The sequence below is a fragment of the Azolla caroliniana genome, unplaced genomic scaffold, assembly GCF_043228905.1.
Source record: "Azolla caroliniana isolate FFs.n. ecotype wild unplaced genomic scaffold, voAzoCaro1.0.p SCAF_5, whole genome shotgun sequence".
NCBI classification, from domain to species: domain Eukaryota; kingdom Viridiplantae; phylum Streptophyta; class Polypodiopsida; order Salviniales; family Salviniaceae; genus Azolla; species Azolla caroliniana.
The window spans coordinates 14,943,426-14,962,865 of record NW_028230440.1 but is presented as its reverse complement, the minus strand read 5'-3'; the positions used below and the strand labels follow the sequence as shown (position 1 = coordinate 14,962,865).

General features: G+C 39.9%; 1 protein-coding gene across 1 annotated transcript; it reads left to right on the top strand.

Annotated features, from left to right (window-relative positions):
- Nucleotides 1–5,249: 5,249 nt before the first annotated feature.
- Nucleotides 5,250–11,857, top strand: LOC147864206 (ABC transporter B family member 11-like). Its single transcript, XM_087319936.1, has 12 exons — nt 5,250–5,526; nt 5,937–5,991; nt 6,298–6,473; nt 6,592–6,813; nt 7,236–7,474; nt 7,782–8,307; nt 8,464–8,737; nt 8,928–9,633; nt 9,797–10,025; nt 10,128–10,394; nt 10,548–10,811; nt 10,902–11,857. Exons 1-12 carry the CDS (start codon nt 5,392–5,394, stop codon nt 11,544–11,546), a joined length of 3,738 nt encoding a protein of 1,245 aa, XP_087176062.1. The 5' UTR covers nt 5,250–5,391; the 3' UTR covers nt 11,547–11,857.
- Nucleotides 11,858–19,440: the final 7,583 nt, after the last annotated feature.

The window sequence follows — 19,440 nt, the reverse complement described above, 5'->3', positions numbered from 1 at the left end:
ATTGTTGTTGTCAGATGGAGACATTGAAACATTGCTTGTGGGAATGTCATGCTGCACAGCAAGTTTGGAGGCGAGTGTTCCGAGTTCTTGCCTTTATGTTTAGGGATTGCAGTTTTTCGTGGGGTATGGTAGTATGGGCCACAGTGGCACAAGTGGTGTGGCCATATGATGCATGCCCAAATGACACGATTATTAGAATTCAAAGAGGAAGGATAATGGCGGTGCAACAAAGTCAAATGGAGGCTCCTTACATGTTAAAGACAATGCAAGAGGTATGGGAGCTACTATGCACCACCACAATGTGGTTTATTTGGACTGCTAGGTGTTCTAAGGTGTTTGGTAATACTACTATTCATCCAGTGGAAAGTACACGGAATGTCTGGATGGAGATGGTACATACCTTGAAAGGACAGTATGAGGATATTAAAGGTGAGACAGATGTTGCAGTGTTGCAACGTCTCGAATTTATTGTCTATTGGAAGAAGACCCCTTTTCTCACAATACAAAATTCAAGACCTAAATGGTGCTTAGCGCCACCAGTATGGTTGTTCCCACCACCAATCACATAACTTGGTTAAGGAGTGGTGGAGTGTTGAGGGATGGGACCTAAGGAAGAATGCACCAGATCAATGGTAGCTTGATGGTAGGTCAATTTTTTGTAATGTTGTTCATAACTAATGAAAGGATATTTTTCCGGAAAAAAAAATAAATATATATATATATATTATGCATTTGTTAATACCCTTATATATATACATTCTGTATCTCAATGGTTAATTTAAACCCTTTTGATGAACTCACGTGCTATCATACAAGTTTTCACAGTGAAGCCCTCGGGACAAGAAAGCTAGATCCGGACGAGGAGCCGGATCGTCTAGAAGACATCCGGTCGGATCTGGACAAGTAGTCGACTAGAGACCGACCTGTCCAGACAAGAAGCCAGATACAGGATATCAGCCGGATCGACCAGTAGTCTATCGGCTAAGGGTCAGCCAAAAGCCGATCAGTCCAAACAAGAGCTGGATATGGGAACTTGATGCAGACTGACTAAGCACCAACCAACTAGATCATATGAATGCCGGTTAAGAGCCGAAAGTTGATTGGGTCGTAGCTTATTAGAGGCTACATTTGTAAATAGCCCATACTTGTGTATAATTATAAATACACCTAGGTCAATCATTATGTTGTGTATGAGGACATTATTAGAGTGTGAGTTGTAATCACTGTGTGCTAAGTGAGAGTGTGTGTGTGTATCAGTTGGTAAGACTAAGACGAGCTCGAGGTCGTTGCTAGTGAGTCTCTCGTATACTCATATACATAGTAATATTATTTGGAGTCTATGGGCTCCCGTAGTTTTTTCCCATTCAGGGTTTCTACATTAAAATCTAGTGTCTTAGTGTTTGTGTTCTTCTGTTTTTGTTTTTTGTCTGTTGTCCTTCTCGATTTGCTTGCTGACTGGTTGTGGTCAATTCCATATTCCCTACAATATCTCCCAAAGCATTACCAAGAACAATTGTACATGGCCACATGCCTCGTGTCAGTGGAGGAAATACCCAGAGAGGTGGTTGATACCTCCAACGTATACAACCATTAACCATGCAGAAGACGTTCATCCTTTCCCGTATCTTCTTAAAAACCTCTTTCTAAGCAATGGTATGCGTCGCCCCATATTGCCCATCCATTAATTTCTAGAAGCTTCTCCTACACCTCTCCCCATCGACTTCGTTGTTGTCGTCCAACTCCTATTGTTGAAGTAGTAGGTTGAGTTGGCTTCAATGTCACTGATTCATTCTACTTATCGCATAGCTTCTTTGAACAATTCCTCCACCTTTGTCCAAATATGTGGCCTTAAGCCTGATACAAACTAATGAAGCTTGGTGATTGGATGTAGATGAGGAAACTGTAATACTAATTGACAATATTTCTCAGTATAGGCGGTAAGTTGACCCTCTCTTTGCTTCAACACCTTCCAGTCACCCATAAGGTGTAAATGATCGCTCGTACTGAGGGATAAAATAATGCCACAACTCTCTTTTGAACTTTGGCCACGATACAAATTCAAGAGTGTTTTCTTCGAACATATACCTATGTTGGCCCATCTATAAAACTTGCTAACACCATCACCCATAGTTTTGGCTTTACATGAATTTGAACCAGGAACATCTATGTTCCCTTATCCATCTTGTAAGTGTTACGGGCTGATCGGTTCGAAAGTACCCAGGTTGATGTGGCTATCTCCATCATTGCCTAGTTCCACTCTTTGGATCAATTGTTCCAATATTCCTTGTCAACCTTCCACGTGCCTTCTTCCTTGCGTTTTCACTGTGTTTACTCTTGATCCCTCCTCTTCTCTCAACCATCTCTCCCTTACTTGATCCACACAATTCCTTCAGTGATTTGCTTCTTTGATTTCCTACTCTACTCTGTCTTGTAATGTATTGCTCAATGGGATCCCTATCTCGTCTTCCCCCCATCTCGCTTGAGTTGAAATCACCTTCTCTTTTCTACAATGAGCTATGAAATATCAGGAAAATGAAAAAGAAAAAAATATTTCTCTTCATTGTTAGCTTGGTCCCTTTGCATGGCGTTGTGCTACAACCACTCTTGTAATTTCAGCCACCTTTGCTTCTTCCATTGTGCACTTTAGGCCCTACAGATCTTAAGTTGTTCTCTGATACCAAGTGTTACATCTGGACACAGAAACTTAAGTAGATAAGCTAGATTAAATGACGAAATGACAAGCTGGTAGTTATTGAATGATAAGCTAATAATTACTGAACGACAAAGTACACTCCCACTCCCCAAATGGAAGCCCCCGTTTCTAAGAAGATGTGCTTTATTAAATACCCTACATAGGGATGCGGAATAGGAATCATTTCATGAGTCGAACGGTTCCTCTTCTTTCATCTTTATTTTATGTAGTCGTAACAACATTGATTTATTTATTACTTAATATTTTATTATTTTTAATATGTCATATTTTCTTTATAAATAATAATAATACAATATATCGATGACCACAATTTTCCGAATAAGGTTGGTTCATTTGTAGATCAATCTTAACTCACACACGCTCGTGTATGCATAGACACATAGTCAATAGACCATTCTACAAAATCTAACAATGAATGATCACATATATATATATATATATATATATATATATATATACATATTCGAGCATACTTTCAAGTATTCAAGAGACGTAATCGTCCAAAAATAATAAATGTGAATATATTGAATTGTAGCATGTGAATAATGCTCAAATAAATTTCATGAAGCATGTTTTAAGCAAGTCTTTTTCGATGCAGGATTGGTAAATGCCAACATTTGCATGAGAAAGGTCTATTAGAAAAAGTATTGATTTTGTCAAGAGTAGAATGTAGAGTTTAAGTATTGAAGATTGGACAATTGTCACAATACTATTGTAGCAAAAACACCATCAGAATGTGCTTCAATGGACTAGCCTTATGCGTATCATTCACTCTTTCAAGTTGAACCATTCAATCTGAATTAATTGTGTCACTATGTGACTTTGTCCATGAGTGGTGGGTCTCAATGACTGTTTGCTTAGCAGAACCTTAGTGCCTCTTCATGTTCTAAGGGAGACCACGTTTCCATATAAGCATCCCTTTCAATGATCTCCCTCTCTATGTGTGTCTTTAGCAAATGGTAAGAAACCCATACCAAACATGTTTTTAATAAGAAAACAACAATATTTTTTCCATCATTATTTAGTTATAACATTTTTATTTAAAAGTTGGATGGAAATTTTTATTATGATATTTTTGGATGCTCTTCCAATAAAAATGACACGGTGAGTATTAAGAATGGTCAACATTTATGAACAAGGTTGGAAAAACAAAATGTGTTCTAGATGTGGTATAGAGGTTAACAATCTTCTTCGTTTATTCTTCACATGCACAAACAACAAAAAGGCTACGAGAATTGTATCTGGGGTATGTGCATTATGACAAGTTGAATCTTATATTTGAAATGATCGACAATATCAATATGGACAAGGTTGGAAAAATGAAATGTGTATTCTAGAGGTGGACCGTGGGACGCAGGTTAACTCTTTTCTTCAATATTTGTTCCTCACCTACACAAACAACAAAAAGGCCATTAGAATCGTATTGGGGGCATGGCCCATGGGGGGGGGGGGGGGATATGTGTATTTTGGGACATCATGCCCTTCAAGTGGAAACATATATTTCTAGGGGAACCCTTTTTAAAAGAGTAGTCAAGTTGTGTCCTATTTTGCAAGTGTGTGGTGGTCCAATCAAATTGCTACTTCCCCATCAAGTAGTGATGAAATATAGCAGGAGATTACGAAAACACAATGTTTGTCAAAAACATTCCCCATCGACATATTTTTCATGACGACCAGTAAGAAGAAGTCTTATCGTTCGAGGCTACAAGTGAGTCTATTCTACAAATATATTGAGGTTGTGGTCATCAAGCCATACTATGATACTACATGCGCTGACTTTAGAAGCATACATAAATACTCATACTTACATATGTACATAGATACTCATATGTACTTACATACATATTTACATATGTACATACATACAAACATACATGTGCACGTATGCTACATCAAGCCGACTTTCTTTGCATGACATGATGATGGGTTTGGGAGGGTTGAACTTCCTTAAAACAGGAATCCAGGAGAGACACAGAGAGAGAGAGAGAGAGAGAGACACGTGGACAGATAGTAGTGTGCAAGTTACAACCATCGAAAACGGAACGTGGGCAGCAAGGAACAGATACGTAGTGCGCACCCACACAAAACAAACAAAGAGAGAGAGAGAGAGAAAGAGAGGCATTGACTTTCCCTACAGAAACTGTCGAAAATAGACTTGAAAATTGATTCAGAAATAGCCTTACTACTTACATATATTGGATCAACTTAGTGTCAGACATTAATCTCTTCTTTCTTGCTTCAACAAGGTTTAATTCATACCAATGAATCAATTCTCATCACCATATCTATCATTGCGAGTTTACATTTTATAGAACAAAAAAACAGAAACATCCAAGAAAAACAACAGGGGAAAAAAACCAAAAATCTCGTCCTCTTGATATCTCTAATCCATATAATGCCCGATTTGGATTGATGATCCAAATATATCACTGAAAAATCCACTACACGTGGATGAGAGTAATCATACAACATCAATGGGCATAGATCAGCAGAATCGTGGTAGCGTTATTATGTCTTCTACATCTCAGGATGGTGTTCAAATCAATACACCACCACAAAATGAGGGCCCTCCGGAATCAGCTACTTCTACTCCCAATCTAAATCCAACCGCTAGCCCCACTCTCACTGTTCCTTACTTCAAACTGTTCACGTTTGCTGATACATTTGATCGCATTCTCATGCTTTTGGGTACATTGGGAGCCATCGGGGCTGGGGTCACGTTCCCATTCATGACCATTCTGTTTGGCCAAGTTATCGATGCTTTTGGACAGAATGCTGCCTTCAGCGACAGAGTCCAAAGGGACGTTGGAAAGGTCAATTTTTAACCTACTACATATATGTACATATTGTTAATGCCTTTTCGGGGAGCATGTATATTTCCAGTCTTAATTAGGGCGAGGGTTTGGGAGTCATATCTTAAGCAGTACATTAGGGTTAGGCGTTTGTTGGTCCAACCAATACAACGAATGATTCCCCTAAACTTTTGAAATTTTACCTGAATACCCTTAGGTCCTAAAGAAATATACTAGGGTTAGGGTTTTTGGTGTTCTCATATTGTGCAAAAATAAATAAATAAATATGAAATCCTTCTTAGAATTGCTGATGTCCACCAATGATGATTGGAAAGCTGGTAATCAATCATATGGAAAAGGAACTTTGCTTTGAGCAAATGAAGTTTGATTGGGACTACTAACTAAATCTCGTGAATGATTCTCATGTGTAGGTTTCCCTCCTCTTCGTGTATCTTGGCATGAGCGCATTAGTCACATCCTTCGTTGGTAAGTTTCGTTCCTCCTCATGACGTCCAACATTTGAAATCATGCAATATTTGACAAAACATCTATTAAGAACTTACAAGTACTATTCAGGCATACAAAAATGAATTATTGCATAAAAGTTTGGCTTTAAATTCCTCTAACTATGTGCTTTATTGGTATCCATGATTTCTGAGTATGAAGGCATAATCAAGTATAATTGTGATTTGATTCTACACAAACAAAAAACATGATTTGACTCACAAACAAAATCAAACCAAGATTACGTTGTGTGTGCAAGCATGCTTAAAATTTTTCTTTGGTTCGTAGAGGTCACTTGCTGGATGGTGAGCGGTGAGAGACAAGCAAGTCGGATCCGGGGACTTTACCTTCAAGCAATGTTAAGACAAGATGTAACTTTCTTTGACACAGAGACATCGACAGGAGAAGTCATTGGGAGAATATCTGGTGACACCATCCTCATCCATGAGGCAATAGGAGAAAAAGTAAATCTTTAGCTAATGCCCATTTAGAGTCAAGATTAAAATTATACACAATGAATTAACTTGGTCAACTCTACTGTGAATGTTTCATTATTCAATTTATATTGTACTTTTATGATAGGTGGGGCAATTCATTCAATACCTCGCAACATTTGTGGGAGGGTTCCTTGTGGCATTTATTAAAGGGTGGAAATTAACATTGGTGTTGCTTGTTGCAATCCCATTCATGATCTTAGTAGGTGCAGCCTTGAGTGTGTTGATTACTAAAGCCACAAGTAAAGGCCAAGAAGCATATGCTCAAGCTGGAGATGTCGTAGAACAAGCGATCGGTGCAATAAGGACAGTATGTACAGCTTCTTATACATTTTTTGCTCAAGCAACATTTCCTCTAAGCATATATAAGAACAAACCAAAATTTAGGAACCAAACAACCTTAAGTATGCAAGTGACTGGATGACTTTTATTGAATGAAATCTGAAAAGATCTCACACTTCTCGACATATCTCATAAACGTGGTCACGAATATTGAACAAGATCAATTTCTAACAACCTTTTTCAGGGTTCTAGTTGTGCCCTAGAGAAAACTATTCAAATTTCCATAAATTTTGTACAAATTGTTTGTAACGATTCGTCTCTTTTAAAACCAACCAGAAGTTCTCAGAACATCTTGAAAATATATCCATTTTGTGCGGATATTTATTATATTATGTTTTTACCTTCTTTGTCTCATGGGAATTCAAACTATTGATTGCCTATTTGCAACAGGTTGCTGCTTTTACCGGAGAGAGAAAAGCCTTAGAATCTTATAAAAGAAGGTTGAAAGCAACGTACAAGGCATTTGTGTTGCAAGGTTTTAGTTCAGGCCTTGGATTAGGGGCCTTCATGTTGACATTTTTTTCTACATATGCTTTGGCCATCTTCTATGGATCAAAGCTGATTGTAAACGAGGGGTACACAGGTGGCAATATCATAACTGTGTTGTTAGCAATACTCATTGGAAGCATGTAAGTGCCCTTACAAAGAAAGCAATGTATCCTTTTCTCTTATAATTCAAATGCATTTTGTGTTGATGGCCTAATTGTTTGATCCCCAGGTAGCTTTTGCATTTTCTTACTAGTTTATTTTGTATTTTATATGCATTTTCGTACTTGTCTACATTGTAGTTCATACATACTTCAGCTTGCATGGCTTTGAATGGTATACCGTATGATATCATGATTGTAACAATTTGTGGGGTCTCATAGGGCCACTTTTAACCTCTTTCTGTCGTACTCATCCATTCTTTCGGTCTGTATATATCGATTTTTCTAGGTCTTTAGGTCAAGCTTCACCTTCGGTTAGTGCCTTTGCTTCTGGAAAAGCAGCAGCTTACAAGATGTTTCAAGTCATTCATAGGATACCAGAAATTGACATTTATGACATGAAAGGGGATGTGCTGGAGGATGTACGCGGAGACATTGAGTTTGTCAATGTGGATTTCTCGTATCCCACACGCCCCGAAGTTAAGATATTTTCAAAGTTCTCCATTCACATCGCCCATGGGACGACTGTTGCCCTTGTTGGCGAGAGTGGCAGTGGCAAGTCAACTGTAATAAGTTTGATTGAGAGGTTTTATGATCCCCAAGGTGGAATGATTTTGTTGGATGGAATCGATATCAAGGTTTTGCAGCTGAAATGGTTTAGAAACCAAATAGGCCTTGTTGGTCAAGAGCCGGTTCTTTTTGGAACATCCATTAGGGATAATATAGCATATGGGAAGGATAATGCAACACTTGAGGAGATTCAACAAGCTGCAGTTTTAGCAAATGCATCTACCTTCATCTCCCAATTGCCAGAGGTATATTTAAATCAGCCTCCATATGTTCTTTTCCCTCGGCTATTAAATAATCATAATACTGTAGTGTAATAATGGTTATAGAATAAGTGGTACGCATTTAGTCATTTGTTATGAACCTAAACATTGTAACATGGTGATTTTATGCTGCCTTTTTAGGGTTTTGATACTTTAGTGGGAGAGCATGGTACTCAATTATCTGGTGGTCAAAAGCAGAGGATTGCAATTGCACGAGCGATTCTGAAAAATCCTCACATTTTACTCCTCGATGAGGCCACGAGTGCATTGGATGCTGAGTCAGAACGCCTCGTGCAAGATGCATTGGATCGGGTGATGATGGGCCGCACTACTATGATCATTGCTCATCGACTTACCACTATAAGAAATGTTGATATGATTGCTGTTGTGCAGCATGGAACAGTAGTAGAGACAGGTACCCTTCAGAATCCTTTATAATGTTATTAACCATGAGGTTTTTAGACATTTTCCCGAACTTAAGATTAACATATTTGCAACACTCATTATGGCCAGAGTTTGTGTTCTTTCTCACTGTCAGAGTTAATGTACAATTAGATTAAGTTTCGTACAGCTAATTTTGTTCCTTCTTGCTATTGGAATTTCAGGAAAGCACGACGAGCTCCTACAAAATAGTACTGGAGCTTATTCTCAACTAATAAAGTTGCAACAGATGCACCAAGAGGAGGATCACCAAGAAGATGCACCTGATGAACCAAAAAGAAGCTCCTCTCTACAAAGCCTTAGGAAACCTGAGCAGAGTGGAAGTTTCCGCTTCATCCGAAGATCCTTCAGCAAGATTTCTGACTCAAATAGAAGTCAGCATTCTGAAAGCAATAAAGAGCATGCTGAACCAGGAACTGCAAAGGACTCACGCCAAAGAAGGAAGGGACTGTTTGGATGGTGTGATGGTAAGCCTGAAGAACAAGACCCAGAAAGTGCTGATGGACTGAAGAATGTTAATCCGAATGTATCTATCTTTCGTCTTGCATCATTGAATAAATCTGAAGCACACATCCTTTTCCTGGGCTCTATAGCTGCCATAGGGAATGGTGTTATATTTCCAATATATGGTCTGCTGCTATCCACTATCATTAAGATATTCTTCGAATCAGCAGATAAGCTAAGAAAAGATGCCAATTTCTGGGCAAGCATATTTCTAGTGTTTGGGTGCGGTGCTTTTGTTGTCTTGACAGTACAGATGTTATGTTTTGCTATTGCGGGTGGCAGGCTAGTTGAACGTGTGAGGTGCCTCACGTTTGAGAAAGTTCTGCAGCAAGAGACAGCATGGTTTGACGAAAGACAAAACTCAAGGTTTTTTGACCACTTGAAATTGAAATTGAAAGTTCATCTTGTTTTTTTAATTATTTGAGTGAAATTCAAATTAATTCATCAAAACTAAATTGAAAGTTGAACTTTTTACTTCGTTACATATTGAACATTGGAATACATTTGATGCTTTTTGTATTCTATGCAGTGGTGCAGTGAGCGCCCGTCTTTCAGCAGATGCAACACATGTGAAAACCATTGTTGGAGATACTTTAGCACTTATAGTGAGAAACATAGCCACAATTGTTGCTTCCCTTGTGATCGCATTTTCTGCCAATTGGATATTGGCTTTAGTGATTCTTGCAGTAGTTCCACTCTTAGGGCTTGAAGGCTTTGTACGCGTTAAATTTATGAAAGGTTTCAGTGCTGATGCTAAGGTAAATAAACCATATCCTTTTATTCTTTGTTGAGTAAAACATTCATTGATACTACTCTCGAATTTGCTCTGCCATTCTATAATGTGCGTGTTGCTGTACCAGGTAATGTACGAAGAGGCAAGCCAAGTAGCTTCAGATGCAGTTGGTAGCATTCGAACTGTTGCTTCTTTTTGTGCTGAGGGCAAAGTTCTAGACCTTTACCATGATAAGTGTAAATTCCCCTTGCGAAAAGGCATTCATCAAGGATTTCTCAGTGGGACTGCCTTCGGGTTTTCAAACTTTGTCATGTATGCTGCATATGCCCTCTGCTTCTGGTTTGGAGCTAAACTGATTCAACAGGGAAAAGCTGACTTCGAGCAAGTGTTCAAAGTAAAAACATGATTTATTCTTCTTCTTCTTATTATTATTTAAAAAATTATTATTGTTGTTATTATTTTTATCGCCAGCATCATCTAGTGATCATAACATAATACAAGGTTTACATTAGTAGCAAAATAGAAAATTTAATCAATCTTTGGACAGGTATTTTTTGCAATCACAATGGGAGCTATGAGTATCTCCCAATCTACCATCATGCTTGGTGATGTGACAAATGCAAAAGCGGCAGTAAATTCAGTATTTGCATTACTTGATCGTCAATCAAAGATCAATCCATTTGATAACTCTGGGATTACTCCGACTTCCATTATCGGGAAAATTGAATTTCATCATGTCAACTTCAGATATCCAACCCGACCAAACCTACAAATACTCAAAGATTTTTGCTTGTCTGTAAGGGCCGGAAAAGTAGGTGATCATTTTTATGTAACTGTGATTGTTGTTTTATGTAAGCTGCACCTGATTCATGTGGATTAATATCAATTTACTTGTGTGCAGACGGTGGCTCTAGTCGGGGAGAGTGGATGCGGGAAATCTACTGTCATTTCTCTTCTAGAAAGATTCTATGATCCTGAAACTGGGCAGATACTCTTGGATGGAATTGACATCAAGAAATTACAGGTAAGGTGGCTGAGGCAACAAATAGGGTTGGTTGGACAAGAGCCAATTTTGTTCAACACTACCATTCGCGAAAATATAATCTATGGGTTGAATGGCGGTATTGCTTCAGAAGAGGAAATCATAGCAGCAGCCCAAGCTGCCAATGCTCATAAATTCATAATGGAATTGCCCGAAGGTTATAACACTTCTGTCGGGGAACGAGGAATACAACTTTCGGGTGGACAGAAACAACGAGTAGCCATCGCCAGGGCGATTATTCGAGATCCGAAAATCTTGCTTTTGGATGAGGCTACTAGTGCATTAGATGCTGAATCCGAACACATTGTGCAAGAAGCATTAGAAAGGGTTATGATCAACAGGTCAGTCATTGTCATTGCACACCGACTCTCCACCATCAAGAATGCAAATCTAATAGCTGTTGTGAAAGATGGCGCTGTCATAGAGCAAGGGCGACATGATGAATTACTTCATTCAAAGGAAGGAGAATATGCTAGTTTAGTGAAGCTGCATATGGGTTCTTAATGAGACCACAAAATTAAGCTCACAAAAAGTTTAAGCTCAAATATAGATTTCTTCACATAGAAACAAACATTCCCTTTATGATGGTAGGCATTTTGTGACATCGAATAATGCTCGCCGTAATAGCATTGTAAAAATATTTTAATGTTGAGATAAACAAGAGGATTCCACACAGAAGTAAAACACTATTGTTTTACTTCATAAGGTAGGTCTATGCTGCTATATTTATAGAGATTTTATGTAAACTTCTATCAAAATTTATTGTGCGAAAAGGTCATGAATGCAACACTTTTCTATGAAGGTTTAAATGAGAAGGAACTTTTGTACATATTACAAACAAGAAAGATAGGTTTCTCAGGAAAGTTCTCAAATATGTTTCTCAAATACATATGATCTCATGATTCATTCAATACTCATGGCAGTCAGGCCATTAACCAGTAACATAGCACATCTAACTAGTGACGTCAAATAAAATTTCCACCATTCATTCTTACCCAAGAGTAATATAAACCATGACATAAGCACCTCAACGGAAACCCAAAGTGCCACTACTTACTTACTCTTATCCGAGAGGCATATGAATCATTAACACATGAACATACCACATCAAACTGTCAAAGACGAGGCAAATTTCCACTATTCACTTGTTTACCCTAGAGGAAATCGAGTCGATCATAAACCATGACATAACTATATCAATGACAAGCTAAAGTGCTACCATTCATTACATGAGTAATGAGATTCAAGATATAAAACATGATAACTTAGCAAATGCTCATCCGTATGAGGTCAAAAGAATCGTTTAGGAGAAGATGTGCTATCTTTCTTCTAAACTGGAATTGATTAGCTTAAAGAAGTCTTCAGTTAACCCCGAAACAAATGCATATCAAGAGAAGTTTCTTTTCAGAAAGAAAGAAAGCAAGCTGAGATAAAGTCACATCTGCAAAACATATGTTTGCTGAAGCAAAAACAGTGTAGCAGTATCTCCCTAATATTTTACAGCATCTCATCGTTAGAGGACAAAATAGTAAGCTTGAAATCCTCTCCTGAGATTCTAATATTGCCCTCACACAGTTCGATACTGCAATCGTCATCGAGATGGGATTGCATTTGATCTGCTGCGGCTCCTGTAAGAGCTAGCTAAGTGGCATTCATCCTCATATCTCGTCTCTGTCAACGACGACACAGCTCCACCCGTCGTGGACATTCCCACGCACCCACACTGGATACATACACATACATACATGATACTGTATTGTATCAGTATGTATCAAGTATGTATGTATGTATGTATGTATGTGATTGTGATCTGTTGTTATGAGTCAAGACTCAAGACTCAACAATCATATGGACATACATACATGATACATGCATGTGGTCCGTTCCGTCGGTCGGTCACATTGACGTGAGATATAAACAAACTTGAGTTCATACACACAATGTGCACTCTATGCTTGTTTCTATTTGCAACCAAATCATAATGGGGCATGGTGAGGAAATCTAGGGCACATTTCAACTAGCGTGTGCAATCTGCACCATTGAATCATTATCCAAAAAACGTGTGCGCCCCCAAAAACCAACCCGGCTCTAACGAGCCTCGGTCACGTCTAATCCGGCTTTGACTAGCCTCTGTCACGTCTAAACCAACACGCTTTTTCTTTCACACAGGACCGAATTAACAACCCGGTTACCTGTACCTAACCGGATTGAAAATTTTGACGAGACTATTTCCATTCTTTTTAAAAAATCTATGATTCCCCAAAAATCTCAAAAGCATAGAAAACAAAATTTCTGAGTTTCAGATATAAAAACTCACCAAAACCTAGGTCCAAGAGTTCTTTTGCGACAATCACTCACCCATTTCCAACATCCATTTATCATGAAGTATCAAGATAAATGGTTGTCGAGATGGAGATCCATTTGGACCAAGCAAATATGGCTAGACAGACATGTGCCACCTCGCCTAGATCTTCGAGTGCAGAGGCATCTTGCATCATCAAAGACCAATCGGTTTTCGACAATGCACTTCCTATTTTTTACGTATTAGCCATATTATGGACCTCCTTTGGTATCATAAAGAATCTAAAAGAATCAAGTTCTAACGGACTAGCCTTGGACTTGTGATCAATATGCTTCATTTCTCATGCTCATTGATGCAACATACCTTGCACACCCAACGTCAAATAGGTCATCTTTGCAACATTCTATTACATTACGATGGGCCGACAACTAGTACACGGCATGTCTCGTTCTTGGGACATGACTTGATTGACATCCGTATACATAAATGCTCATGATCCCACGTTTTCCTCCCTCATTCACTCTACATTCACATGAAAACTACATCCAAAACACTTTGAACCCTTGAGCAAGCAAGAGCAACCCACCACATGTTCTAAATCTCATCTAGATTATCATTCCAAGGGATTAATTTTGTGAACTTACCCATTTGAACTTTTAAATGGTTCGTAAATAGTTTCGTCAATTGGGAGTATTTATAAATAGATTTTCGTAAGAACCCCACAAAACTTAAAAATGAATGTAGTTCATGGACGGTTCTAGGAGTAGGCCATAGTTTGACTTTCTCTATTCGAGAAGGATCAATTTGGACACCTCATCCAATGATCAAATGCCCAAAATAAGTGATTGTCTCCTTGAAAAAATGTTTGTCACGTAATGTTTGAAGGACAAAAAGACATGTTTACCATGTTCATCTAATGTACGACTATAAATAAGAATATTGTCAAAAAATACAATGATGAACTATTCGACTTGATCTCGAAACATATAGTTCATTTCTTGTTGGAATGTAGCCAGTGCATTAGTCAAACCCAAAGGCATATCTAGAAACTCATAATGGCCATAATGCACATGAAATGTTATTTTTGGAATATCATTTTCAGCAATTCTAATATGGTGATAACTAGTTTTCAAATCAATCTTTGAAAAGTATTTAGCTATGTGAAAAGGATCTAGCAAATCATCTACTCAAGGCAACATATAACTATTTCTGATTGTGACATTATTCAAACAATGATAGTTAGTACATAGTCGCCAAGATCCATCTTTTTTCTTGACCAGAAAGATTGGTCCACCCCAAGGCGATTTACTATGATGTATATGACCCATCCTTAACTAGTCCTAACTTGTGAATCAATCTCATCTACTTCAATTCAACTAAGTCAATATGGAGGAATGCTACAAGTGTAGTACCACGTATGAGATCGATATGATGGTCAATGTTATATTTTGGAGGTAATCCTTTTGGTAGTTCCTTAGGGAAGACGTCTTGAAACTCTTTTAAGAGTGTGTCAAGCACTTCTTGTTCATAATATGTTAATTTATCCCCGTCACTTGATATATAATATATATTCGAAGATCGTGGTCAAGGTCACAACAATACATTATCGAAAAAAGGTGTATTTGAAAGAGTTGGGGCAAACAAAGGTTTGACACATTGAATAAAGTGTTGAGAATAATTTAATGAAAATGATATTGAATGGTTCACCCAATCAATGGATAAAGATGAATTTCTCTTTAAAAACCATGGATAACTGAGTATTACATGAATGGATCTAAGACTCATAACATGAAACCCAAATTTGTCACACATGTATCAATATGGATTGACAATTGGTGAATGTAAAGAAAAAGATGTGGATGCTCAAAGATAGGCACAGCCGGCTAAGCCGGACAACACAATTGACAGATAGTTAGGTTACCACAAAGATGGAGAGAGCGAGAGAGAGAGAGACAATATACACAAACCAACAAAGATAACTATCTCAAAAAGAGCTTATACATAAAATGTGCTCACAAAGCACCATATATACAAATAGTACTGACACAATACTTAAATACTCATTCATGAGCCCTAATATTTGACTATATCCTAAATTATTCCTAAGTCTATGCTAAGAAAACTAGGTCCTAACGACTCTACGGCCTTTCAGCCCTTATGGCTTCTAATCGATCCGGCTATTGGCTTCTTTAGGCGGTCCATCTTTATGTTGACCTTGTCTCTCAACACTCCCCCTCAGGCTCAACGTGAGGTTCCTCCTTCTGCTCTGCCGGTTCTTAGCCTCGACTCTTTCTGCCAGGTTTCCTCTTGGCCTGCACTCCATGATCCGTCGGGTCTCGCACTCCTGAACCCGTTTGGTACTCCCACTTCAGCCTTATCTTTGGTTGGCTTCTCATCCGTTCACCCTCAACATGATTTGGCTCATCCGAATCATCTCTCTTATCCAAATCCGTTGTCTTTGATTTGTCGTCCTTTTTTTGTTCGGCTGGCTCTTGCACCTCATCACCACTATTGTTGTTCCCATTCGATCCCCCATTGGTTCTCCCCCTCAAGTGTGGCATGTCGAGATGTTGTAACCCAAGAATCTCCAAGAAGTGTTGCAACTTGTCCAGACCGAGTGCTTTGGTGAAAATATCGGCAACCTACCGATCAGTTCGAACGTACCTCAATTCGACTTCACCGCTTAGGACCCACTCGCACATGAAATGATAATGCACTTCTATGTACTTGGTGCGAGCATGGAACACAAGGTTCTTCGCTAGCTACATACTACGGATGTTGTCACACTAGATTGGAATTGGATCAACAACCTTTATGTGTAGGTCTTGCAACTGCCGTTTGAGCCATATGGCCTCACATGTAGTGACAAAAAAACTGTGTCTATGTGTAAGACAAACAGAGAGAGAGTTAGAAGGACAGAGAACAAGAAACTATATTAGAAAGTAGGAAATATATATCCAACAACTAATTGGTTACAAAAGAGTTGGTTTAAATACCAACTAACTTAGGGCAATTGCCCTTTCTACTATTTACAAAACTAGTCTGAACCTAGACTATCCATTGCTAGTGTGAAAGCCATTCCATTGGGAAGTTGGGTTTGACTCTCAACACGCCCCTTCAAACAAAACTTCTGGTCGTTGGAAAGTCGCCTTGCTGCTTGGTTCATTTCGCCATTAGAGGCCTACAATCTTAGCCTAGTACATAGGCATATTCCTTGGAGTTAGTGTCAGTCGCTCATATGAGCATTGAAGTACATGTCAGTACTTCTGTCAGTCATTTATGGACTTGTATAAAAGTGCTCACTGAGCACATTGTATGTACAGAGGGTTATTATTTTGAATTGAGTTTATGGTATTCTGCTCTCTTTGTCTCTCCCACTCTCTTTTTGTGTTTTGTGAAGCTTCCATGAAACCAACACTCTTTTTATTGTTGTCCGGGTGAACCGGGTTGTCAAAGCTTCCGCATATTAACTGTGACATGGTATCAAAGTGCGAGGGTTAAGAACCTTTGTTGCCGACGATTGCTCGAAACGGAAAAACCCTAATCATCGGTAAAGAACAGAAGAGAGAAGAAAGATATCGACAAAAGCATGGAGAGCTCACTTTCTACGGAAAAGCTCGACCAGAGCAAGCAGCGCCGGATTCGGCACACAAGGACTTCCCGGTATGGGAGCTAAAGAGAAATGCACGAAATATCGCTCGGCCACAACTGAGTAGTAAATCACTTCTATAAGAATCAAACACAGAAATGGGAAGTGGAGAGTACACGAGAAAATGACACAGGATGTTTACATGGAAAACCCTAATAGGGAAAAACCACGGGAGCCCACAGACTCCGAACTATCATTATGAAGAGAAGGGGTACAATCAGAGACTCGGAGGCAACGACCTCGAGCTCTGTTTCTTCGCACAGTGGCGACTACAACAGAGTATCGCTCTCTCTCTCTCTCTCTCTCTCTCTCTCTCTCTCTCTCTCTCTCTCTACAACAGTTACAACAATATGACAACAACACAACCACACTAAAGTGATTGCCCTAAGTCATATTTATAGTTATATGAACTTAGGGCTATTTACAAATATATCCTCAATGGGCTTATTCAAGACATATTTACAAATCTATCTTCTCTTTCGGTTCTCATCGGGTCCACTGATCTGGTTTCCGGATCTCTTCCGGTTCTCACCGACTCTCTTCTGGTTCTCACCGGGTCCTCTTCATTCATCACTGGATCCCATCCGGAGAGACCGATTTCCCAACAATCTCCCCCTTCACTCTGGTATGGGATGTCTTGTAAGTCCGATCTGCTTCCAGCATGAGTCCAACTTGTCGGGTGCCAGCACCTTGGTCAGCATATCCGACCCATTCTCCTCCGTGTGGATCTTCATCAGCACGAACTCTTGATCTTCAACTCGCTCCCGGATCTAGTGGTACCTGCACCAGATATGTTTCGTCTGGGAATGGTAGGCCGCGTTCTTTGCAAGGTGGAGGCACTTTGACTGTCGCAGTAGAGCCGATATTCCTCTTGTTGGATCCCTAGCTCTCCGATGAAGTCCTTCATCCAGATTATCTCCTTGTTGGGTTCTATAGCTGCCATGTACTCCGCCTCCGTGGTTGACAATGCAATCGTCTTCTGCAGCCTCGACTGCCATGATACAACTCCCCTTGCATAAGTCATTACATATCTAGATGTAGACCGACTGGTATCCGCATCAGCCGACATATCCGAATCCGTGAATCCATAAAGTTGGGGATTATCGGAGCCAAATCGGAGGCACATACTCGAAGTGCCTTTCAGATACCGGAGTATCCACTTGACCGCGTTCCAATGCTCTTTGCCGGGATAGCTCATGAACTGGCTCACCACTCTGACTGCATATCCGATATCCAGCCAGGTACATACCATTGCGTACATCAAGCTCCCGACAGTAGAGGCATATGGTATCTTCATCATATCCGCCTTCTCCGCCTTTGTCCTCGGGCTTTGTTTTCCGAATAGCTTGCAGTTTGCCGGAAGTGTCGATCTGACCGGTTTCGCCTCCGACATGTTGAACCGTTGAAGCACCTTTGTCACATACTTCTCCTGTGACAATCACAATAGCTTCTTCGACCAATCCTGGATGATGTGCATTCCCAATATCTGCCTTGCCGGACCCAAGTCTTTCATTGAGAAGGTCTGGTTAAGGGTGTTCTTCAGCATCCGTATCTTGACTTGGTCTCGTTCGACAATCAACATGTCGTCCACGTACAGGAGCAATATCAGGAAATCTCCTCCATCAGGAGCAATACAGGAGCAATCGGCCTGGGTCTTGTGGTACCCTTGATCAGTCATGAAGGAGTCAAACATTCGGTACCATTGCCGAGGAGCTTGATTCAGTCCGTATAAGCTCTTCTTCAGCCGTCACACTAGGTGCTCCTTCCCTTTCTTCTCAAATCCTTCCGGTTGGTGCATGTAGATCTCTTCTTCGAGGTCTCTGTGTAGGAATGCCGGCTTGACGTCCAGTTGTTCTACCTCGACCGCTATGCGATGTAATCTTTACTACCGGGGCAAAGATCTCATCGAAGTCCACTCCTTTGTTCTGCTAGAAGCCCTTCACCACGATTCGGGCCTTATACCTTGGTGGATTTCTGGTGTCTCCCGGTTTCAGCTTGTACACCCACTTGTTCCTGAGTGCCCTCTTTCCCTTTGGCAACTCCACCAATTCATATGTGTGGTTCTCATGCAGGGAATCCATCTCGTCCTGCATAGCACTCAACCACTTGCGACTGAGGGTGTCTCTCTTTGCTTCTTCGAAGCTTTTCGGCTCCCCCTCATCGGTTGGCAACATGTGCCCTGCATCGGGAAATCTCCAGGGGGCTCTTCTCTCTCGGAGAGGATATCTCCGTCCTTGGCTTCTGACTACCAGTTCCTCCGTTTGTTCCTCATCCTCATCCGATTCGGGATCTTGTCCGGTTCCAGTGTCTTCTTCTTCGGTCGGTTCGGTTTCTTGTCTGAATCCGGCCGGTTTGTCGAGTGTCATCCGGTTACCGGCTAACATCCGGCTTTCAACCGAGTAGGTCATTATGTCCTCAGACCGGTTTTCATTGGATGATCCAGAGTT

What these genes read in the sequence shown, in the direction of transcription:
- LOC147864206 (XM_087319936.1), top strand. Translation starts at nt 5,392, where the DNA reads ATGCTTTTGGGTACATTGGGAGCCATCGGGGCTGGGGTCACGTTCCCA. An exon ending in ATTAGTCACATCCTTCGTTG is followed by an intron (nt 5,992 to 6,297) that starts GTAAGTTTCGTT and finishes TTTGGTTCGTAG; the next exon opens with AGGTCACTTGCTGGATGGTG. An exon ending in GTTTCAGTGCTGATGCTAAG is followed by an intron (nt 10,026 to 10,127) that starts GTAAATAAACCA and finishes TTGCTGTACCAG; the next exon opens with GTAATGTACGAAGAGGCAAG.